Raw genomic sequence first — 25983 nt, 5'->3', positions numbered from 1 at the left:
ACTCTTTTTTTCTTAAGGGCACATAAAATAGTGGTGGTCTTAACAGTCAATAATATCTTAAATTTGATGTAACCCAATAACATTTTTAACGCATCTGCTCTGACAGCATATGTACAGAATACGTTTTTATATGCTATTTCATTTAACCTCAACAAATCTGTAAAATTTTACATATGAGAAAACTATAGGTCAGAAGGTTAAGTAACTTGTTTGAAGTCACATGGCTAGTAAGATGTGATCTAGAATTTTTACTTGTGTTGGTATGTCTGACATTAAAGTTGCTATACTTTTATTGCACTATACTGTGTGCTCCATCCATTGGAGATTCTTTAAGAGTTTTGCAGCTAGACTTGTACACAGAAGTGACTTTTGACATCTTGGATCAGCTCTCTCCCTTTCTATGAGCTAAATAGTAAAGATATATACCCCACCAGAACTTAAGATCTGAGGAGCAAGAAACTTCCTTAGAGAGGGCTGCCTGCACCATGGTCATAGCTTTGAACTGTGCCATAGTTGCAGGCAGGATTAATGATAGTCTTTTTCTCAGAAAAGATGTTTCTTCACTGCCTCTGAGGGAGAAAATATGAATTTGGCATTATGCCTTTCCCATTCTAGATAGTATGACATCTAGGGATGACATCTGTGTTTTCAGACATAAAGCAGTGATTATTAATATGACTTCCTTATCTCTGAATGTCATGAAAGCTATGAACTCTGTCCTCAGAAAAATACATATAAATACAAAATTTTTTGTAAACTTCGGGGCATACATGGCATCTCCAAAGTTCATACATGGACCTCCATGATACAGGTGTTAAAGATGATCCCAATAGTGACCCCATTTTATAGCTTATAGGCCATAGAAAGGTGTGGCTATAGGAGTGAATAGTGAATTCATATAAAACTTCATAAATCAGGAAAAACTTTAATATTGCTCTTAGGGTTGAGTTAGCCACCAGTGCTCTTGATTTCATTTTTTAGAAATGGTCTTTCCTTACATTTTCCCATAGCCAGCTCCTAGCTCACATGTCCCCTCCTTAATAAGTCCTTCCCTAACCACTCAGACTCTAGTAACTGAAACATCACGCCTTTAAAAAAAAATTAAAACTTAACACCTATTTTTATACTTGTTTCTTTCTACTAGAAAATAAGGCTGGGCACAGTGGCTCATGCCTGTAATGCCAACACTTTGGGAGGCTGAGGTGGGAATGTCACTTGAGACCAGGAGTTCGAGACCAGCCTGGTCAATATAACAAGACGCTTGTCTCTACAAAAAATAAAAAAACTAGCTGGGTATGGTGGTGTGTACCTGTGGTCCCAGCTACTCAGGAGACTGAGGCAAGAGGACTGCTTGAGCCCAGGAGGTTGAGGCTGCAATGAGCCATGTTTGTGCAGCTGCACTCCAGCCTGGGCAACAGAGTGAAACCCTGTCTCCAGAAAAAAGTGAAAAAGAAAAGAAAAGCTGTAGGAAAGCAGCTAAATGTCTTGTTTATTGCTTATTAAACATATCCAGAACAGAGCCTGGTACATGAGTGCTAATACATATTTGTGAAATGAATTAGTAAATGAATGAAATGTATTAATATAAGTTAATGCATTAGATATTGTGATGTTTGTGAGTAATTTGTGGTTTTATAAAGTAAATATCTCAGAAAAAAATTATTCTGTTAACAAAAATAATTTTATGTAATGGCAAACACTGACTTTTTTCAAGTTTTTACTGATTACTAAAAGTTTGAAAAAAGATATTTAAACTGGTTATATTCTTGTTTAGCATGATGTGTTCATAATATAGCTAAGTATAAATATTTTTGCAGTTTATATATGTAATAAACTTTTAAAAATAGCTATTACTGAATTTTGATTTTCTAATGTTTATTAGGAAATAGGTTAGTTTGAATTTTATAATCCATTAACTTTACAAAAATCCTAGGGTATAACTGAGTTGATTTACATGTCATTTTAGTATTGCTGTTGCTTAGTGAGTCTGCTCTTATTTTCTCTATCTGCTTTCTTTTAGAGATGACAGTAGTATTTTTGATGGGTTGGTGGAAGAAGATGACAAGGACAAAGCAAAAAGGTACTTTGATTAGGGATGTAAAATAATAAATAAATTAGTAATAGATCAATGTAATGGTAAATAAATTATAAATTAATGATTTCCAAAAACTATCTGCTTTAAGAGTTTAGATATATTAGCAAGGTGGAAGAATTTTGAATATTGGCATGTAGTTTATAAATTAAATACCTTCTGACCTTTTGGAAAAGTATTGTGCTTTGCTTAAACAGAAATTGAATTAGAAAATCTGATTTCCCAAAGCAGATAATTACAGGTATCATAAAATGATTTTTTTTATAAATAATCAAGTTTATTTGTCTCAATAGTTCTTTGTTTACTGGTTACTGCTTCACATAGAATAGCAGTCATTATTCATTTAGTACATATATTTGTAATAACCATATAAGTTAACAATCATTGGTAAGTATTGGATTAAATGAAACCTGTGATTTGAATGCAGTTTTTCTTACTGACATTTTCGTATAAACGTGTATGTCAAATGCATGATTTGTAAAATTTTCTTTAGTGACAAACTGAGCTGAAAAATTATTGCCCAAATTAACTGTATATTGTTGGTAACCTACTGTTACCATCTATGTTGATAGAAGTACATGCTGTGTTATGTCTAAATTAATATTGTATTAACTACTTGTGTTATTAAATGGATTATTTAAAAATGCATATTTTTCATTTCATCAGAGTATCTAGAAACAAATCTGAAAAGAAACGTAGAGATCAATTTAATGTTCTCATTAAAGAACTGGGATCCATGCTTCCTGGTAATGCTAGAAAGATGGACAAATCTACTGTTCTGCAGAAAAGCATTGATTTTTTACGAAAACATAAAGGTAAATTTTTAGCTTTGTAAAATGGAACAGACTCTCAAAGCATGAGTTAGAATCTTGGCAGAGATTCTTAAGATTGGATGCTTCCTTGGCTTTATTAAGAGAGAGAAATCAATTGCATTTTAAAAGATTCCTCATCTATTCATTCTTTCATTCAACAAACATTTATTCTGTGCCTACTACATGCTAAATCCTCATGATAAAGGGTAACAGTCCTGGCTTTCAAGTAAGTCAAGCCAGGGCAGAGAAACATGTAAGCACACAATTACAAATAATTACAATGTGAATAGTACTTGTAAACTGTTTGCATTAAAATCACAGGAAAGAATGTGTCAGGGAGACTTTAAAAATAGTTGATTTTTCAACAGAATTTTTCTGTTAGATTAAGAAAGGAAGAGAGCATGTCACACAAAGGGAGTATGTGCAAAAGCAGAGAAGCAGGGAGACTTCATTGTCACTGAAGCATATTTGTGTTGGAAAATTATGGGCGTATTTGAAAGAAAGGAAAAAGCTAGATCATATACAGTTCTCATGTCATTTTGAAAAGTTGTTTCAATGTATATCTAGTAAATCAACACTATATTTTAAAGTAAAGTATTTGTTAATTGAAGAAAATCATCTTGACAAATGAGTCATGAAAAGAAAATTTAAAGAATATTATTTTGGTAGTAGAGATAATAGATTTGAAAACAAAAAAAAACCTGTAAAAGGAAATTTCCTTTTTCAAATGTGAATGAAACTGTAAAACTCAGTACAGTTAGTAATTAGTGTCTCTGTTTTACTTCTGTGTAGCTCAGTTGGTAATGCCTTACCAGACTGGTTTATGCTCCACCACTCATTGAAACTGTTTTTATTAATTTCACTAATGACATTACCTTCCTACCCCCCAATAAAACAGTAGCTTTTTCTTATATCTCATCTTCTGCTGCATCTCTATAGCACTGGAAATTTTTATCCCTCCTCCCTTGGCTTCCTTTATATTGATTGTACTTTCACCTTCCCTTTTCTCACTGAAACTAATTTCTTTCCTCTCTTTTTCTACCCTCTAAACATTCCTGAGTCTTATCCTTGTTCTCTTGCTTTCTGTATACTCTTTCTCTTGCTTATCTCATTCCATAGCTTCAGCTATTATATCTCTATTAAACTATCAGATTTCTATTTTTAGATGCAAACATTTTAGCCTTGTATTTCCAGATAACTTCTAGATCTTTCTTTTGCATGTCCTCCAACTCAGTGCATCTAAAATTGAATTTATTTTCATTTTGTCAACTTAACCTCTTTCTCTTCACTTGCCTTTTTTAATTTTTATACCATCATCCTTTTAATCACCTAAGACTCAAACCTGAAAAAATTTTAGGTTTTTTTTTTTTTAGCTTCCTTAGCACCGTATCACAGTTGCCAAATTCTGTTGATTCTTTTGTAAACGTGTCAATATTTATTGCCACCACTATCATTAGATTTTACCTCTGCAAATAGTATCTCACCAACCTCAGTGCCTGTTGTTAAATGGCACACTCATGGAAATCAGTCCCAAGATACTAGGAGTTCAATAAATGATTGTTGAATGAAATGAAATGCATACATTTCCCCCTGACAATAGAGGATGAATTTTGGCATTAGGTAGGTTTATTTTGTTGTTTTTTCAAAATGGGATACATAATTCTCACAAAAATAGTATTTCTGTTAAGGTAAAAGGATTTTATATACGTATCATCCTAAAATAGGCCTGTGTTTAATGAAACTTTATTGGATTTGTTTGTGGATTTAAATCTTTTTCCCAAATGTTTATAATTGATGTGAATTTGAAAAGCCAACTGTATTCCACACATTTTGTAGCTGTACTTCTTAGTTACTCTTCACATTCCACTACAGGCATTTCTAATATGCTAACTTGTGAGGGACAGTATGCTGTATTTCTTTATCTGCTGATAGAATCAGAATTAATTTATACTTCTTACTACAAAGTAGAGTATATTTTGTAGAATGTAGTCTGTGACATGGATTTTTATTCTGCCTGCTTGTTTTAATATGTCTTCATTTAAAAGTAGAAAAACATTTGTTACTAGGTTTCATTATTTATGAATAGCTTTTTCATAACCAAATCTATTAGAAGTATATAGTGAAATAAAATAGTAATAATTGCGACAAATCTATGTCCCAAAGTAGGGATCTCCAAATTTTTGACCAGGTCTCTACTACTAACTTGTACAAAGAGGACACTAAGAAAAATCACTGTGGGGATATTACTGTAGTAAAGATTTTGCGCAAAATGTTAATTCTCTTTGATTAATTAAGATAAAGCACTTAATATTGGGAAGAAGCTTTATGCCCAGCAGTAGGCAGAACTAAGGTCTTCTTCGTTAAAAGCAAATTGAGTGACCTCTTTGGGATTTTCATCTGATTTCCCTAGTGCTGCTCTAGATGTTACCATTTGACTGGCAAGGGAATGAAAAGGGGAAAAAAAAGAATTTCTTCAAAATTCTTGAAGCAAAAATCTCGTTTGGTCATCGTGTCAAATAGGAAGCAAACTTAGGCCTATTAGCAACATAACTGTTAGAGCACCAAGAGAAAAACTAAAGAGACTGGTATTACTAAGAGACCAAATCCAAGGAGATAACTTGCCATGATATCTTAAATATTTCATCATACCAAAACCTAGACCTATTGCTATCTACCCAGTAAATGTTAATACCTGTGGTTGTCATCTTTAGAGTGGGAAGAGAGAAGACAACTTGTAGGGCTTTTGTACTCCTCCAGTGGTTGGAGTATGCCACTAATGTGTCAATCTGTTTACAGAAATCACTGCACAGTCAGATGCTAGTGAAATTCGACAGGACTGGAAACCTACATTCCTTAGTAATGAAGAGTTTACACAATTAATGTTAGAGGTATGTCCAGATTTAATTTTTGAAAGTTTTATTTTTCTCAAAAAAGAAATCACAGAGTGACTTAATATACAGGTATACCTTGACGATATTGAGAGTTGAGTTCCAGACCACTGCAATAAAGCTAATATATCAATAAAATGAGTCACATGAATTGTTTTGTTTCCCTGTAGTCTATTAGGTGTGTAATAGCATTATACTTTTAAAAAATTGATCATACCTAAATTTAAAAAGTTTATCGCAAAAAATACTAACAATCATCTAAGCCTTCAGCAAGTCTCAGTCTTTTTGCTGGTAGAAGGTACTGCCTCAGTGTCAGTGGCTACTAACTGATCAGGGTGGTGGTTGCTGAAGGTTGGGGTGGCTGAGGCAATTTCTTAAAATGAGTCAACAATGAAGTTTGCCACATCGATTGACTTTTCCTTTCAAGAAGATTTCTCTGTAGCATGCTGTTTGATAGCATTTTACATAGAATAGAACTTCTTTCAGAATTATAGTCAATACTCTCAAATCCTGCTGCTGCTCAGTCAACTAAGTTTATGTAATATCCTATATCCTTTGCTGTCATGTCAACAATATTCACATCTTCATCAGGAGTAGAGTTGATCTCAAGAAACCACTTTCTTTACTCATCAGTGGAGCAACTCCTCATCAGTTCAGGTTTATTAGGAGATTGCAGCAATTAGTCACATCTTCAGATTCCACTTCTAATTCTAATTCTCTTACTATTTCCACCACATCTGCAGTTACTTCCTCCACTGATATCTTGAACCCCTCAAAGTTATCTACAGGGTTGGAATCAACTTTTACTTAACTCTTCTTAATGTTGATATTTTGATGTTCTCCCATGAATCACAAATGTTCTCATGCCATCTAGAAGGGTGAATTCTTTCCAGAAGGTTTTCAGTTGATGTTGCCCAGATCCATCACAGGAATTGCTGTCTGTGGGAGCTGTAGCCTTATGAAATGTATTTCTTAAGTAAGACTTGAAAGTCAGAATTATACCTTGACCCATGGGCTGCAGAATGGATGTTGTGTTAGCAGCCATGAAAACAACATTAACCTCCTTGTACATCTCATCTCCGTCACCACTCTTGGGCAACCAAGTGCATTGTCAATGAGCAACAATATTTGAAAGGAATCTATTTTTCTCACCAGTAGCTCTCAACAGTGGGCTTTAAATATTCAGTAAACCATGCTGTCAACAGATGTGCTGTCATCAGGTGTTCTGTCGTCCAGGTTTTGTTGCTCTATTTATAGAACATAGGCTGAGTATATTGAACATACTTCTTAAGGGCTTTGGGACTTTCAGAATGGTAAATAAACATTGGCTTCAACTTAAAAGTCACCAGCCTGTCTTTTGAAGCTTTGAAGCCAGCTTTGACTTCTCTTCTCCAGCTTTGAAATTTCTAAATGGCATCTTCTCCCAGTAGAAGGCTGTTTCATCTATAATTAAACTCTAGTCTTTACTATAGCCATCTTCATCAATGATCTTACCTAGATCTCCTGGATCACTTACTGTAGCTTCTACATCAGCACCTGCTGCTTCACCTTGCACTTTTATGTTGTAGAGATGGCTTCTTTCCTTATACCTCATGAACTAACTTCTGCTCACTTCTAACTTTTCTTCTCTAGTTTCCTTACCTCTCTCCACCTTCACAGAATTGAAGACAGTTAAGTCCTTGCTCTGGATTAGGCTTTGGCTTAAGGGAATGTTGTAGCTGTTTTTTGATATTCTATACAGACCACTCAAACTTTCTCCATATCAGGAATAAGACTGTTTCACTGTCTTATCATACATGTGTTCACTAAAATTTTCTTTTTTATTTACAACTTTGCTACCTGTTTAGTCTCAGTTTTCAACATGCCTTCCTTACTAAGCTTAATCACATCTAGCTTTTGATTTAAAGTCAGAGATGAGGGACTTTCCCTTTCACTTGAATACTTTGAGGCCATTGTAGAGTTACTAATTGGCCTAATTTCAATATTGTTGTGTGTCTCAGGGAATGGGGAGTTCCAAGAAGAGGCAGAGGGATGGGGGAATGGCCATTCAGTTGGCAGAGCAGTCAAGGCACATACAGCATTTAAGTTCACCTTCTTATGTGGGCAGATCACCATTATAGATACAATAATAATGAAAAAGTTTGAAATATTGCAAGAATTACTAAAATGTGATACAAGAGACACAAAGTGAACATGTGCTATTGAAAAAAAACAACGCTGATAGACTTGCTTGACACAGGGTTGCTGCAAACCTTCATTTTGTAAAAAAACAACACCCAGTAACTGTCTAGTTCAATAAAACGAAGCACAGTAGAATAAGGTATGCCTGTATAAATATATTATGGCCATGTATCAAGTGTCTTTGTATACTTACTGGAGTCTGAAGCAAAGTAGAGTATTTTGCAAATTGAGTTATTTTTCTGTTTGTATTTTAGATGGGGCAATTGTATGATTAATTTTTTTTTTTTTTGAGACGGAGTTTCGCTCTTCTTGCCCAGGCTGGAGTGCAATGGCGCTATCTCGGCTCACCGCAACCTCCGCCTCCTGGGTTCAGGCAATTCTCCTGCCTCAGCCTCCTGAGTAGCTGAGATTACAGGCACGCGCCACCATGTCCAGCTAATTTTTTGTATTTTTAGTAGAGACGGGGTTTCACCGTGTTGACCAGGATGGTCTCGATCTCTTGACCTCACGATCCACCCGCCTCGGCCTCCCAAAGTGCTGGGATTACAGGCATGAGCCACCGCGCCCAGCGTGATTAATTCTTTATGTATTCAGCAGAAATGTTTCCATATGAAAATTTGTTGGAGTATAAATATAAACATTTAAGCCTATACTTTAAATCAGAAAAATAAGTGAGCAATTTTTGTATATTAACTCATTGAATCCTTGCAATACTCTGGTGAAGTAGACACTAGTATCTGTGTGTCATAATAGCTAGTATTATATCTTTCTTGCTTTCAGATGGGGAAATTAAGGAATAGTTGTCTTCTTTTTTTTTGAGATGGAGTCTTGCTCAGTCACCCATGATATACCCACTGCAACCTCTGCCTCCCAGGTTCAAGTCATTCTTTCTCCCACTTTAGCCTCTAGAATAGCTGGGATTACATGTGGTACCATGCCCAGCTAATTTTTTTATTTTTAGTAGAGATGAGGTTTACTGTGTTGGTCAGGCTGGTCTCAAACTCAGCCTCAAGTGATCCACCCACCTCGGCCTCCCAAAGTGGGGATTACAAGCATGAGCCACCATGCCTGGCACAGTTGTTTACTTTTGACCCTGTTATGAAATAATAATACTGGCATTATTGTACTAAAGAATTTTTTTAAAATAATTCATGAATTTGCTCAAATGGTAAGATTTCTCTATTAGCAAAGACTAGTTTGTTTGAGTCATTCTAAAAAATAGGCATCTACTCCAAATAAGTTCTTTGTGATATCCAGATCTCTTTCCCAATGTCCCAAGGAGGGGACATGGGGGAGGATACCTTTTTTCTATAATTTATCAATTATATAGAGTTAGGGAAGGTTACTCTTCCAGCTCTATAAATTATATATACTGCAAGTACTTTTTCTTGTGCTACACTAGTGCTGCAGATAAAAGGACTAATAAGATATACATGGTTCCTACCAGAGGTCACTATCCTTTTCGAGAGCTATTAAACAAGAAATTAGAGTTTAGTATGTTAACCACTTTAAAAGAAGAATCCCTCTTACAGTATCTTTTCTGTATGTGTCTTTTCCTTCTCCACTGGATCCTTCTTTCCCTTAGCCTTCAAATTTAATTGCTCTTTTTTTAAAATGCCTTCTCTTGATATTTGGCTCCCTTAGAACTGTTTGCCTTTTTCTTCCCTTCTAAAGTTCGTGAATGAGTGATTTGTAATAGTCTTCTGATTATGCACTCATTTTTAAACTCATTGTAGTCTGATTTGCTTTCCTGTTAACGTAACTTTTTGAAAATCACCAAAATTCATTTCTCATTTTCTTATGTCTTATTTTATCTCGTTTTATACCAAACCATTTCTCTCCTCTTCACTTTCTAATTCTCTCTTCCATTGATTCCTTGGTGACAGCGTATTCTGTCTTCTCTATTATTTTCCTTTTTTAAAATTTTTATTTTTATTACTATTATGAGACAGGATCTCACTCTGTTGCCCAGGCTGGAGTGCAGTGACATGATCATGGCTCACCGCAGCCCCAACCTCCTGGGCTCAAGTAATCTCAGGCATGTGCTACCACACTTGACTAATTTTTAAATTTTTTTGCAGGGATAAGGTTTTACCATGTTGCTCAGGCTGGTCTCAAACTCCTGGATTCAAGTGATCCTCCCACCTCGACTTCCCAAATTGCTATCATCACAGGCATAAGCCACTGCACCCAGCCTTCTGTCATTTTCTCCAGCCTTTTTTTCTCTTCCTCATCCCATATATATATATAGATAATTCTTTCAGGATTTGTCTTTTGCAGATCTGATTTCTTCAGCTGTCACTTCTGTGCCTAGGATTCTCAAATGAAAATATGTTTTAGTGTACAAAGTACAAAATTGCTTTATTATTAAATCTTGTCCTCTCTGCTCTGACTTCTCTTCTGAAATCGAACTTCACATTTCTCAATGCTTGCTCAGAGTACTCTCTTTATTCCTAATACTACTAATTTCATTCCAATTCCCATTAACTTCCTTAATTATTCCAAAAGCCACTATGATTTTCCTAATTATATTTTCTTTTCCCTCTAAATCCATTTTTCACCCTGCTTCCACACTACTCTTAATGAAGCACAGCTTGTGCCCCTTCTGTTGACTTACCATTGTTTACAGAATACAATTCTTGATCTTAGCCTTGTATTCAAAACCTTTTATGATATGACCTCAGCCTAATTTTTCACCTTAATTTCCTGCTATTCCCTTTTACTTTATTCTCCATATATCTCCTTAAACTTCATACACCTCTGTGTTAACATAGCCATGATAATAACAATGTGTTATTTTGTGTGCCTAAAAAACCTTGTTGATGTCTTGTGTGCTTTGGAGATGTCAGCATCTTCAAATAAGCCGTAATACTATATACACATGGTTGGATCATGTAATATACATAGTGATGAAGGAAGAGCATTGTCTCTACCTTGTAGAGACTAGTTGTCCGATGGATGGCCAGAGAGAGACTTTTTTTTCTCCAGAAGCATTTAAAAATGAACAAAGATACATACCAAGGTATTGTAAAGGGGGAAAGCTAGTATATATTTTAACAGAACTTTGGATATTTTCATATTAAATCCCTTGTCATTAATCTCAGATTTTTATTTCTGTCCTGCGAAATACTTTTTTCTTTTCATTTAACATACCATTATGTTTAATTTCAGGCTCTTGATGGTTTTTTTTTAGCAATCATGACAGATGGAAGCATAATATATGTGTCCGAGAGTGTAACTTCATTACTTGAACATTTACCAGTAAGTATAAAGATCCTACAATCTACTTCTAATTAAAATGCGTATTTTAAATATTCTAAAGCACTAGGAAGTGGACTTTGAGAGCAGTGTTGAATAGTGGTTAATGGAGTAGGGATAAGAGCTTTAAGTATGTCTTTGTTTTAGCATGTGTTTTCTCAGCTCAGTCATAACTCTAATCTGTAGTAACTTAATATTCAACTACAGTTGTGCATCACTAAACAACAGGAATATGTTCTGAGGCACTTTTGTCACTGTGTGGACATCATAGAGTGTAGTTATACAAACCTCTAGGCTATATGGTATAGCCTGTTGCTCCTAGACTACAACCTGTACAGCATGCTACTGTGCTGAATACTATAGACAGTTGTCACAACAAGTATTTACATGTTTGAAAATACTAAACATAGAAAAGGTACAATAAAAATACAGTATCAAAGATAAAATATGGTATACCTGTATAGGGCACTCACCACGAATGAAACTTGCAGGACTGGAAGTTGCTTTGGGTGAGTCAGTGAGTGACTGATGAGTGAATGTGAAGGACTAAGACAGTACTGTACACCTTTATAGACTTTATAAACACTGTACACTTAGGCTACTTTATATAAAAATTTTTTCTTCAATAATAAATTAGCCTTAGCTTATTGTGATTTATTTACTGTGTAAACTTAAAAACTTTTTAAAACCTTTTTACTCTTGTAGTAACACTTAACTTCTTAACACTTTGGGAGGCCAAGGCTTGCAGATTGCTTGAGTTCAGGAGTTTGAGACCATCCTGGTCAACACGGTGAAACCCCGTCTCTGCTAAAAATACAAAAAATTAGCTGGGCACGGTGGCGCGTGCCTGTAATCCCAGCTACTCAGGAGGCTGAGGCAGGAGAATTGCCTGAACCCAGGAGGCGGAGGTTGTGGTGAGCCGAGATCGCGCCATTGCACTCCAGCCTGGGTAACTAGAGCGAAACTCTGTCTCAAAAAAAAAAGGAAAAAAAAAAAAAAATTAGCCAAGTGTCGTGGCTTGCACCTGTGGTCCCAGTTACTCAGGAGGCTGAGGTAGGAGGATTGCATTGAGCCTAGGAGGCCAAGGCTAAAGTGAACCGTGATAGTGTCACTGCACTCCAGCCTGGGTTACAGAGCAAGACCCTGCCTCAAAAAAAAAAAAAGATTGTACAGCTATACAAAAATATTTTCTTTCTTTATATCCTTATTTCAAAAGCTTTTTTCTATTTAAAAAAACTTTTTAAAAAACTTTTTACACATTTTTGTTTAAAACTAAGACACAAACAGACACACATTAGCCTAGTCCTACGCAAGGTCAGGATCATCAACTTCACTGTCTTCCACCTCCACGTCTTGCCCCATTGGAGGGTCTTCAGGAGCAACAACAGATAAGGAGCTGCCATCTTCTATATTTATAGTGCCCTTTTTGAAATACCTCCTAAAGGACCTACCTGAGACTGGTTTAGAGTTAACTTTAAAAATACATGTAAATAGAAGGAGAATACTCTAAATCATTAAAGGTATAGTAAATATGTAAACTAGTAGCATGATTGTTTATTATCATGTACATATGTACTGTATAATAGATTTTATGTGCTAAACTTTTATATGACTGGTGGCACAATAGGTTTGTTTACACAAGCATCACCACAAACACAAGTGTAAAAGATGAGTAATGCATTGATTATGACATTACAACAGAGATGACATCACTAGACAGTAGGAATGTTTCAGCTCCACTATAATCTAGGGAACCACCTGCGGTCATATATGGAGTCCGTTATTGACTGAAACATTGTTATGCAGTGCAAGGCAGTACCACTTTATCTGACCTCTCTTTTTCCTCTCTCCTTTATTCTGATGCTAACTTTTTAGCATTTCTGTTTTAATCAGCCTGTTGAAAATGTTAATTTCAACTGAGAATGTCTTGAGAATAACTAAATTTCTGCTGAGATATTTGTTGCAATTAGGGCAATTTGTAAATACTTTTTCCAATAGATTTACTTATAAAAACACTCTAAAAATAGTAGATACAGAACTTTTTATGCTATGTGACTTTGAACTGCTAGAGTCATATTGGCCATATTTTAATTCCTTATCATTATGACCAAAAGGGTAGAGAATTATAAAACTATATTTTGTTTGATTAGGATTTGAGAACTGAGTGGATGTATGGCCACATGGAATATGGTCAGCCTCATTTAGAGATTTTAAGTATAGTGGTTAATGGAAAGTTTGACACCTATTAATTATAAAGTGGCAGGAAAGGCAGAATAGTTGGAGGGGCATTGCTTGTGATCATACTGCTCTTGATACTAGCCATTCATTTTGTTTTCTCTATGAATATGAAACATCCTATGAAGTTATAGATGGAAAACAAGGGGAAGATAGTCATATCATAATTTACTGCATAGTAGTAGAAGAAATTGTTAGTAAGAAAGAATAGGCTGGGCACAGCGGCTCATGGCTGTAATCCCAGCAGTTTGGGAGGCTGAAGCGGGTGGATCATGAGGTCAAGAGATCAAGACCATCCTGACCAACATGGTAAAACCCTGTATCTACTAAAAATACAAAAATTAGCTGGGTGTGGTGGTGCATGCCTGTAACCCCAGCTACTTGGGAGGCTGATGCAAGAGAATTGCTTGAACCCAGGAGGCAGAGGTTGCAGTGAGCTGAGATCATGCCACTGCTCTCCAGCCTGGTGACAGAGTGAGACTTCATCTCAGCAACAACAACAAAAAGAAATAATAGTAGATGGAAAAACAAGGGCAAGATAGGTCACATCATACTTTACCAAATAGTAGTAGAAGAAATTTTTAGTAAGAAATAATAGTAGAAAACTATAATCATTCTCAAAAATGAAAATTTTAGTTTCTATTAATATTTCAAGTTGATGGCTTATTTTTCTATTAAGATGATGTATTAGTCTCTTGTCACACTCCTATAAAGGACTGCCCAAGATGATAATTTAAAAGGAAAGAGGTTTAATTGACTCACAGTTCAGCGTGGCTGGGGAGGCCTCAGGAAACTTAGAATCATGGCAGAAGGGGAAGCAAACACGTCCCTCCTCACATGGCAGCAGGAAGGAGAAATGCTGAGCAAAAGGGGAAAAGCCCTTTACAAAACCATCAGATCTCGGGAAAACTCACTCAGTATCACAAAAACATCAGCTTGGGGGTAACTGTCCCCATGATTCAGTTACCTCCCACTGGACTTCTCCTACAACACCTGGGGATTATGGGAACAACACAAGATTTGGGTGGGGACACAGCCAAACTGTATCATACTATTTTTTTCCATCAATATCATAGACTATACTTTGATACTTTATTTTGTCAGTAGAGGGCAACTTTCTAGCACTTGTGTTATTCAGGCCTGAATTTTTATTTATTTATTATTATTATTTTTTTTTATTTTTATTTTTTGAAAACGGAGTCTTGTTTTGTTGCCCAGGCTGGAGTGTGGTGTTGCAATCTCGGCTCACTGCAGCCTCTGCCTCCCAGATTCTAGTGATTTTCTTGCCTCAGCCCCCTAAGTAGCTGGGAGCAAAGGTGCACACCACCATGCTCAACTAATTTTTGTGTTTTTATTAGAGATGAGGTTGTCCTCCATTTTGGCCAGGCTGGTCTCGAACTCCTGACCTCAGACAGTCCACCTGCCTCAGCCTCCCAAAGTGCCGAGATAACAGGCATGAGCCACTGCACCCAGCCATGCCTGAATTTTTAGTTCACTCCTTCAGTTCTAGAGGCTTTTCAGACTTCCAGAAGGATCCTTTATTAAAATTCAGATATATTTTTGGTGTGGTTACCCCTTAAGCCATTATCAGATATTCCTTAGTCTAAAATCATTTATTGTACTAATAACTGTTAAATACAAGGCATGGTGTTTATATGCCTTGATTGGAAGGAGACAGATAAAGGTGTAAGAGATAGGGCCCTTTTATTCATCTATAGGGCAACAAGACATAGACACTAAAATACAGTCATCCGTTGGTATCCTTGGGGGATTGGTTCCAGGACCCTCTACAGATACCAAAATCTACGGGTGCTCAAGCCCCACAGATAAAATGTTGTATTTACATGTAACTTACACACATTTTCCCATATATGTTAAATCATCTCTAGATTATTTATAATACCTAATACAATGTGAATGCTATGTAAATAGGTGTTATACTATAGTGTTTAGGGAATAATGACAAGAAAAATATCTGCACATACTCAGTACAGACACAACCATCCATTTTTTTTTCCCAAATATTTTTGATCCATAGTTGGTTGAATTCTGCTAGATCGGAAATGAATGTTACAAGTAATAAATACTAAAGGAATCTTTTTAAATGTGGATTATGGTGTTAAGGGAATGCTTTCTTGAAAGAAGTGATTAGAACTGATCTTTGACAGTTGAAGGAACAGATATATGGGGGAGAAGTCATTTCACTTCATAGAGTGGGCTTAGAGGGCTAGAAAGAAATGATGGGAATGTGTGGCTTATATGAAGAGTAGTATCAGGTTGATGCAAAAGTGATTGTAGTTTTTGTCATTAAAAATATGGCACCTACCTAATACAATATGCCTGTCTTTGTTGTTGTTTTTGTTTTTAAGCAGCAGAGCTCTTCAAATAAAATCTTTACAGATGCATAAAACAAAAACAGAATAAAAAGTAGAACTGCTTTAGTTTAATGCAGGGGACCGTGAGTCTTGCCTCACAACTCCTTTTCATTTCTCTACTCTCTAGTCCCACCTTTATAGTCCTTGAGATATTGTCCCAGTATCCCTAGGATTCCACAGAGCAGTTTGAAATGGAGAAAACCAGGTAGAATGCATAGTATAGTAGCAAATGTAAAGTCATGGAAGTTTCATTATCAGTGGTACCTAAGCATAGGAACTATCTTATTCATCTGTGATTCCACAGCTGTGGTACATTGTAGCCAACCTGATATTTGTCAAATTGCTGTTGATTAATCATGATTAAAGCTATATATTAGCAAGAATTATAATGCTTAGCATATTAGTTGCCCTTTTGAGGGGTTATAACTAAATGCAAGGCTTTTTTACAATGGGATTCAGGATAAATGCTAGGAAAAGATTAAATAAAGGACACATTGGACAATTGAAATCACACCAAAGTAAAGTCTCCTCTTTATTTAGCTTGTGCCTTTCCTTTTCTAATAGGATATATCACCGTTGTTTACCATAGGTTTAAATACATGGTAAGGCTATGAATTGTCACCAGAGATTTTTCTTATTAACGCTCTTGGTCCCATTATATACTGAAATGTTCGAAATGTTTTGGTGAAACACAGCTTTGCAAATAATTTGTCAGGCTTTCAAGATCATATTGGTCATGGATCAGATGACATTAGTATCATCTCAGTCTGGTTTGTTGAGATTTGGTCTATTAACTTGACATATGTTGGTTTTCACAGATAATTGAAAGTTACCTTCTGTGTTTAATAGCGATTATGTACTTTTAAAATAATTGCCTCTTGAATCATTAAAGCTATTTTACTTTTTAAAATTTTCTTTTCAGTCTGATCTTGTGGATCAAAGTATATTTAATTTTATCCCAGAAGGGGAACATTCAGAAGTTTATAAAATACTCTCCACTCATCTGCTGGAAAGTGATTCATTAACCCCAGAATATTTAAAATGTAAGTAGTAGCTGTTAAGCAGAAAAGTCAAATGTTAATATTCGGTAGCATTATCCTTTTGCAAGTTTATGAAAAATACAGACTTCTTTAAATAACAGCATTACTCCATATGCCCTATTAGGTCCTTTTTAAATATTAAAATATATATAAAATGAAATTGTAACCGTATTAAAAATCTGAAATCTATTTCAGAGTATATTGAAGTCCCATTTTATTTGTTATAATAAATCCTGGACTACCATTACACCATAAAGCTGTATTTTATGCAAAAGTGAGACCTGGCAATATATTGTTATTAATTTATAAATAAAACCTTAAAATTAAACATTCTAATTTTCACCATTGTTAACCAATTGGACACTCAAACTGGAAAAAATTTTTATGTTTCTTTTAAAATTATTAAATATAAAGATAAATTATCTACTTTATTAAACAGTCATTTGTTAGATATGTCTCATTTGCTGGACACTTGTGCTATATCATAAAAATGCCAAAAATAGTGAAAATAGTCTTTAACATCAAGAAACACAACATATTATTATGGTAGAATTAGACATTCTACTAAGTCCATTGCCAAACTGATTTGACCAGAGTACCTCATTTTCTTCATATATTACCCTGTATAAAATCCAAAATTGTGGCAGCAGTATATTTGGCCATTAGCTATTATCTTCTTTAATCACTTTTCTCATTATTTTTAAATGTGTCACACCTGCTAATACTGACATGTTAAAGATTTTTTGTATTTGATTCAAATTCTATAGCACACTGTCTGAAAATTGAGATGTGCGGGTGCGCACACACACACACACACACACGTTTGTATGTATGTATAACTTTGACAAGAGTGGATGGCCTTTCAGTGAGAGTTGAGAAAAATGAAACTTACAGAATTCATTGGAAGCTTTGTTTTAAAACCAAGTTTATATGACATTGACCATTAGGCCACTCTAGGCTGATACTTGGAAAGATTTAGGCTGTATATAATAGACACCAACACCCACGAAGTCGTGGGTGAAATGGTATTGCTTGAGGTAAATATGTAAAATGAGGAGAGAAGAACTGGAAAGGGGGAGCCCAGCCTGGCGCGGTGGCTCACGCCTGTAATCCCAGCACTTTGGGAGGCTAAGGCAGGCAGATCACTTGAGGCTAGGAGTTCGAGAGCATCCTGGCCAACATGGCGAATCTCCATCTCTACCAAAAATTAGCCAGACGTGGTGGTGCATGCCTGTAGTCCCAACTACTCAGGAGGCTGAGGTAGGATAATTGCTTGAACTCAGGAGGCAGATGTTGCAGTGAGCCAGGATCATACCACTGCACTCCAGCCTGGGCAATAGAGTGAGACTCTGTCTCAAAAAAGAGAAAAAAAAAAGAAAGAAAAATGGAACCCTTTGGAGATAGCAGTAAGAAGACAAAGGAGAAGGCGTTTGCTTTGGAGACCCTACTAAGAATAGGATTGACTGGAGAACTAAATAAAAGCCTTTGGCAGAAAGAGCTTAGGCTTCTGCTTCCAAGAACAGAAATGAAAATGGCAAGGATACTTAAGAAAAATCTTAATTAAATGGCTTGCTGATCTCCTAGTTAAACAAGTGACATACAAAAGTGTTCTTGCCCCAGAAAAAAAGAAAGTTTTATGCCAAAAGAATAAACACAAGTTAAAACACAGGAAAAATTACTTAGAAAATTTGGTAGGTCCTTTTGGCCATAATGAAGGTGAGGTTTTACAAGTAGTATAATGTGTGTCTAGACAAGGAATAAGGACAGAATTATAAAAGACCTAATAGTTCATCCTAAGGAATTTGATTTTTATTTTTTACAGAGTAGAGAGCCAGTGAAGGAGATTTGGGTAAAAAAAGAAAAAAAAATCAGGTAAATAATGGAAAGTCTTTTTGGAGAAGGCTAGGAAGAAGACTTGTAAAAAAAAAAAAAAAATCAAGTAAATAGTGGAAAGTCCCTTTGAAATAGGCTAGGAAGAAGACTTGCAGTGGTGGGCTACCTACCCCAGGCTTACCTGGCTTCTGCTTCATAAAGAGGCCCTGAGTCTGAGAGTTGAATGAGAGCCCTGGATTTCTGTGTCATAGTGGCTCAACTCAGGCTGTGCTCACCTGACCTGCAGACTTCCTACTATACAAATCAAGTGATAGCTTTATGGAGTTACTCCTCAGTTTCATTCCTAGGGTTCAGTTAAGCACAACCACAGATCTTATGGATCAGACCATTCTGATGACCAAGCTGGCCCTGCTGTCTGGTACAGTAACTATGATTACTTTTTCTATGACAGCTGTTCTGCCTCATTGAGGTCCAGGTCCTCATTGCAATGGAAGCATCTTTCACCAGCATCTCTGGCTTAGAGAGAGTGCTACCACTTACAAAAGTTGCTACCACTTTCATCATCTGGTTTGGGACATTAAAAAAAAAATCACTAAGGTAGAAAATTTTGGAAAGAACCAGACTGGAGACAAAAAGAAAAACCATATAATCCTAGCAATAAATGTAAGGATGGGCTGGGCACAGTGGCTCACACCTGTAATCCCAGCACTTTGACTCATACCTGTAATTCCAGCACTTTTGGGGGCCAAGGCGGGTGTATCACTTGAGCCCAGGAGTTCAAGACTAGCATGGGCAATGTGGTGAAACACCATCTCCACAATAAAAAGAAATACAAAAATTAGCTGAGTGTGGTGGCACATGCCTTTAGTCCCCACTATTTGAGGGGCTGAACTGGAGGATCACTTGCACCCAGGAGGTAGAAGTTGCAGTGAGCCAAGATCATGCCACTGTAATCTAGCCTGGGTGACAGGATGAGACTTTGTCTTTTAGAAAAAAAAAAAAAAAAGGCAGGTGTGGCAGCTCACACCTGTAATCCCTGCACTTTAGGAGGCCAAGGCGGGCAGATCACCTGAGGTCTGGAGTTCGAGACCAGCCTGACCAACATGGAGAAACACTGTCTCTACTAAAAATACAAAATTGTCTGGATGTGGTGACGCATTCCTGTAATGCCACTACTCAGGAGGCAGGAGAATGCTTGAACCCAGGAGGCGGAGGTTGCGGTGAGCCGAGATCACGCCATTGCACTCCAGCCTGGGCGACAAGAGTGAAACTCCAGCTCAAAAAAAAAGAAAAAAGGAAAGGATGGAGAGGAAAGTCTATGATGTTAAGTGTGTAAACTCAATAAGACTTGCTGTGTTAGGCTCAGGTGACCAAGCGGCTAAGAATCATCAGTGGGGAAGGGTTGTTTGAAGAAGATAGATTTTGAACCTATTAGGTTATGTCGATAATGACTGAAGAATATAAGCCTGAAGTAGTGAACAAAGAGAGGTGTTACTTGTCCTTGAGTGCTGAAATAGTATCATGAAAGTAGTTATAAGTCTAAGAGTAATAGAATGAATCAGAGTGGCAGAATGTGGAGGCATAATGAATACATGTTTCAGTTTACCTAAATGCATGGTAATGTGCAACTACACTAAATTGGCGGGCTTCCTTGGTGAAATAAGTAGCAGGTCTTGGTGACAGGTTAGGTTTGGGACTTGTGATGGGAAGAGAAGAGACTAAATTGATACAGTTTCTAACTTGGGAAATAAGCATACATAGACAAAGGGGGTTTGAAAGAAATTGACTTTTAAATATTTTGAATTTAAGTTTCTGATAGTATACTCAAGCACAAATATCCTGAAAGCAAATAATAGGAAAGTTTGCTTACATAAAATGGAGAGAGAGATACAGGATCAGAAGAACCTCTGTGAAAACCTCTAGTATGGAAATGTATTAGAAGAGATAAGAATAGTCAATAAGGTAGGAAGGTAAGTTTATGCTATAGGAATGACAAAGCATGACTTTTAAGAAGAGGAGGAAATGAAAAACCATTGAAGTTAACAATACAAATGTTAGTAATCTTGAGAAGAATAATTGCTGTAGAGGTGTAAGAATGAAAGCTACAGTGTGTTAAGGGAAATGAATATAGGGAAGATGGAGCCCATAATGAAAAGGAAGGAGATCTGTAATACCAAAGTACTTAGCAAAACTCCTTTGTTTGAGATGGAAGACCTGAGCAAATTTAAAAGTAGATAGTAAAGACCCTTGGCCAGGTGCAGTGGCTCTGTTGCCTGTAATCCCACCACTTGGGAAGTTGAGGCAGGAGGATCACTTGAGCTCAGGAGCTTGTGCCCAGCCTGGGCAACATAGTGAGACCCCATTTCTACAAAAAATGAAAAAGCCAGGCATGATGGCTCACACCTGTAGTCTTGGCTACTGGGGAGGCTGAGGCAGGGGGCTCACTTGAGTCCAGAAATTCAGTGCTGCAGTGAGTTGTGATCATGCCACTGCACTGCAGCCTGGGTGACAAAGCAAAACCCTGTCTCAAAAAAAAAAAAAGTAAGTAAGGACCCAAAGGTATAGATGCTAAAGGAATAAGGAACAGTGGTGTGACCCTGGTCCTAGAGAAAACAGGAAAGACTATTCAAGGTAGAGATAGAAGCAGTAGCTTTAGAATGGGAAGCAAAACTTGTCTTTGAAAGTGAGTGAAGAATGAAAAGGAAGGATAGATAAAAACAGGGAAACATTAAGTTGTTTGCACCAGAAAATCTATTTTCTTTGTTAAAGACAAAGTGAGGTCATCTCCTGAACATACTTTGCATTTATGAACTAAATGTCATTGATTTCTCTTGGGGAAAATAATGGTTGTAAACTTAACACAACTTTTGTGATCTTATTTTATGTGATATACCAGTTATTGTCCTAGATCACAAATATGTGATTTAAAAAATTTCTTTATTTCAGCAAAAAATCAATTAGAGTTCTGTTGTCATATGCTCCGAGGAACAATAGACCCAAAAGAGCCATCTACCTATGAATATGTAAAATTTATAGGAAATTTCAAATCTTTAAACAGTGGTAAGTTAAAATGCTTCTCTTACAATGTGTTTTAACTTGTTATTTTTTTATGCTCTTAAAGACATAGATGTTCAAATATCAATAACAACTGGGTTTTAATGGCATAACTGATAATACATATTTCCCTATTGTTTTAGTATCCTCTTCAGCACACAATGGTTTTGAAGGAACTATACAACGCACACATAGGCCATCTTACGAAGATAGAGTTTGTTTTGTAGCTACTGTCAGGTTAGCTACACCGCAGTTCATTAAGGTATGTTTCTAACTTTATTCCCCAAAGGAGATTTAAGTTCATATGCTGAGAACTGCCTGAAACTTTCTGCAGACATTGAAGTGGAATGGCTGTGAGTCATTAAATATGCATGATAGTAATATTTTTGAAACAAGTTATCAAGACAGTCACTAAATTGTAAAACTAATTTTTTAGTATATATCCTTTGCAGTTAACCAGTGATTATTATATATCAGTATTGCCCTACTTTTGTGGAAGATTTTAGGATGCCTTTGTGTATCGTTCATTATCTCTATTAAAAGAGAAAGTCCAAAAATGTGGATTTTTGGAATCTTTATTTTTAGAAGGTCATTTTTAAAATTGTATTTGATATGTCCAAGTGGCTCTTTACTGCATGTAACTTGTCTTTTCAAATGTAAAATTAAGTATTTTATTTTTATTTCCTGGGTCCAACAAACAGATGGTAAGTAGGGAAGTAGGAAAGTGAAATAGTGTTCAACCACTAGAAAGTGACTGGAAAGAAGCAGCCAGGCTAAGATTTAAAATTTAGGTGGGGCCAGGCGCAGTGACACATGCTTATAATCCCAGCACTTTGGGAGGGCGAGGCAAGAGGATTGCCTGAGCCCAGGAGTTTGAGACCAGCCTGGGCAATATGGCAAGATGCCATCTTTACAAAAAAATACAAAAAATTAGCCAGGCATGGTGTTACACACCTGTGGTCTCAGTTACTCAGGAGGCTGAGGTGGGAGGATCACTTGAGCCCAGGAGGTCGAGGCTGCAGTGAATTGTGTTTGCGTCACTGTACTAGTTTGCGTCTGCCTAGGTGACAGACTAAGACTGTCTCAAAATAAATAAAATTTTGGGACATCTTAGTATAGGACAAAGTACTGAATTAATAGACGATCTTAAACCTGTCTTGCTCTGTTTGTTTTGGTCTTATTAAATAATAGTTGTTAACATTTGAGTGCTTACTACATGCTATGTATTTTATATTCATTATCTTATTTAATTCTTATGACAACTCTGTAAGGTAGATGCTATTATGATCCCTAATTTTACATTATGAGGAAACAGAAGCTTAGGGAAGTTAAGTTACTTGCCCAAAGTCTCAGCTATTAGTGATTAAACTGGGACTTGTTTCTATTAATAATTATTTTTTTCTCAAAGCTCAAGCTCTCCACTATTACAGTGTGCTGCAGGTCATTCAGGGACACAGAGGCAGAATGTAATACATTGTTTAGTATGACTAGAGTGTAGGATTAATGCATGGAAGGGGAAGAGATAGTGAGAGGTAAGGCTAGAAAAGTAATCAGAAACCAGAAATGAAATTTGTTTCTTTATTTCATGTTTATTTCTCCATGCTGAAGAGATTTTAGCACAAGGAACCATTGGAAGTTTTTTAACCAGGGAAGCCATGTAATATTTGAATATTGGGAAGGTAATTGTGGTCCTAGAAGAGAAGATGAGTTGAAGGATAGGGAGTCTGGTGAACACTGTAGCAAATCAGTGATGGCAGGGGTCTAAACCAATGCACTCAAGACAAATGAGATGGAATTGATTTTTCAAATACTTAAATGAAATGGAAGGGTTTAGTAGTGGCCCCTTAGATGATAAAAGGTAAAAATGAAAAAGTATGTTTTAACTATCAGCTTTCTAGACACTGGCCACTACACATGTATGGAATAATATGGAAAATTGTGTAACTGGGTGTGAGGAGTAAAGCAGTCAGTTTATTTAAGACATACTGAGTTTGAGATGTATGAAGACATTCAGATAGTTAGGCATATGGAACTGTAATTCAGGAGAGAGGTCTGAATTTTGAATAAGGGTTTATAGGCATATCTGAATGGAAAATGTGTAGTGAGAAGTACCGGCCCAAAAGCTTGCATCTAAGGGTTATTTATTACCACATTCTTTAGTACTAGAAAATTAAAATGTGTTAACTTGTTTGGGGGCCTGCATTTTAGCTTACGCCTAGAATCCCAGCACTTTGGGAGGCTGTAGTGGGCAGGTTGCTTGAACCCAGGAGTTCAAGACCACCCTGGACAACATAGTGAGACCGCCATCTCTACAAATAAAAATACAAAAATTAGCCAGGCATGGTGGTGCATACCTGTAGTCCCAGCTACTTGGGAAGCTGAGGCAGGAAAATTACTTTAGCCCAGGATTTTGATGCTGCAGTGAGCTGAGATCACACCACTGTACTCCAGCCCGGATGACAGAGTAAGACCCTGTCTCAAACAAACAAATAAGTATATACATACATACATACATACATACATACATAGAAACAACTAACTAACTTGCTTAGGGGAAAGTTAATCTAGTAATGACATTTATTCATTCATTCATTCATTCATTCATTCATTCAACCTCCACCTCCCAGGTTCAAGTGATTCTCCTGCCTCAGGCTCCCGAGTAGCTGGGATTAAAGGCACCCACCACCATGCCTGGCTATTTTTCGTATTTTTAGTAGAGATGAGATTTCACCATGTTGGCCAGCCTTGCTGGCCTCGAACTCCTGACCTCAAGTGATTCCCTCACCTTAGCCTCCCAAAGTGCTAGGATTACAGGTGTAAGCTGTCACACCTGGCCATGACTTTTATTTTTATATGTAGCAATATTTAATATTCTTAAGGGTACAAGAAAGTATTTATAAATTTTAATTATTAATTTATTTGTAGGAAATGTGCACTGTTGAAGAACCCAATGAAGAGTTTACATCTAGACATAGTTTAGAATGGAAGTTTCTGTTTCTAGATCACAGGTAATTTCATTTTTAAATTCCATGAAAAGTTAATAGTCATGTTACATAATTCTTGAAATTAATGGATTTCAAGGGCAAACTTTTTTTAAAATTAGGACTTTGAAACCTTTTCCCATTTTTGGAAAAACAAAGCCCCCCCTCCAAATATGATTCTAGTTGGAATATTTCTTATTATGGAAAAACTTATAATAATGATTGTTTTCTGTATAATTTAGGGCACCACCCATAATAGGATATTTGCCATTTGAAGTTCTAGGAACATCAGGCTATGATTACTATCATGTGGATGACCTAGAAAATTTGGCAAAATGTCATGAGCACTGTAAGTAGATTTTAATATTTCTGGTGATAATAACTGTTTTTAAATAATGTAAACAGAAGTCCTGTCCTGAAATGATAAGTGGTAAGACACAGATTTACAATCATTTTCATATTTTTGAAATGTGCTACAAGATTTTGCTTTATGTGTATAACCAATCTAGTAGGAATCATACCTCAAGTTTAAATTAAACTTGTTCCTATTTTAGTTTTTAATAAGTGGAATTTCATAATGTGGCATCTAATACACCTTGTTCTGAAGCATGTAAGCTCTATATCTGGAGTAAGAGAAGTTTATTCCTTTGAAAATTGTAATACATCAAACTTTGGGAATATTGTGTCATAAATTTTGATTTCCAAGCATGTGAATCTTTTCAGGAGCTAACTATATCTTTGGAAAATCTGTCTTAGAAAGCTCATAGTAAATGCTTAGTGTTATCTGCTTATTATTGTTGTTGTTAGAGCAGGAGCATTGTCATCCTTTGTGTCAGGCACTGTTGTAAACACTTTACATCTAATCTTCATGAGTAAGCTGAGAACACAGTAAAGCTAAGTAATTCACCCATAATTTCATAGCTCATTGGTGGCAGAGAAGCATTGGAGTCTAGGCCTACTCTTTTATCACATGTATTTATTCTTTATTTTAGAAGTTTGTTTTAATCATGAGATTTGTTTTAATGATAGGTTTTATTTGCTTCTCTGATCCTCCTCCCAGATGCTTACACTCTTGAATGTACACTAAGGCTTAACTAGATATTTTAGACACTTTCATGATGTTTTATGCTGCTTTCATAAACCCCTCTGTGTGAAATGAAGTCTGTTGTATAATAGCATTAACTCTGTGGAAAATGTTCAGAGTAAAGTCATTTCAGCACAAAAGATGTGGGCA

At 36.2% G+C, this 25983-nt stretch overlaps 1 protein-coding gene across 6 annotated transcripts in view; it reads left to right on the top strand.

The window, feature by feature from the left end:
* The window catches only part of CLOCK (clock circadian regulator), a 141441-nt gene that overhangs the window by 93406 nt on the left and 22052 nt on the right, over window positions 1-25983 (top strand). For all 6 annotated transcript variants that reach the window (XM_064367247.1, XM_064367271.1, XM_064367242.1 and 3 more), the window contains 9 exons: window positions 2021-2080; window positions 2759-2907; window positions 5701-5792; window positions 11145-11234; window positions 16764-16884; window positions 21661-21774; window positions 21912-22030; window positions 24694-24776; window positions 24992-25098. In XM_064367247.1, the coding sequence (XP_064223317.1) occupies window positions 2021-2080; window positions 2759-2907; window positions 5701-5792; window positions 11145-11234; window positions 16764-16884; window positions 21661-21774; window positions 21912-22030; window positions 24694-24776; window positions 24992-25098 (935 nt within the window). The remainder of the gene's footprint in view (window positions 1-2020; window positions 2081-2758; window positions 2908-5700; window positions 5793-11144; window positions 11235-16763; window positions 16885-21660; window positions 21775-21911; window positions 22031-24693; window positions 24777-24991; window positions 25099-25983) is intronic.

This window comes from Aotus nancymaae, unplaced genomic scaffold (genome assembly GCF_030222135.1).
Source record: "Aotus nancymaae isolate 86718 unplaced genomic scaffold, 86718_ANA_hifiasm-v0.15.2.pri h1tg000006l, whole genome shotgun sequence".
Taxonomy (NCBI): domain Eukaryota; kingdom Metazoa; phylum Chordata; class Mammalia; order Primates; family Aotidae; genus Aotus; species Aotus nancymaae.
This window is presented reverse-complemented; position numbering and strand designations above follow the sequence as displayed.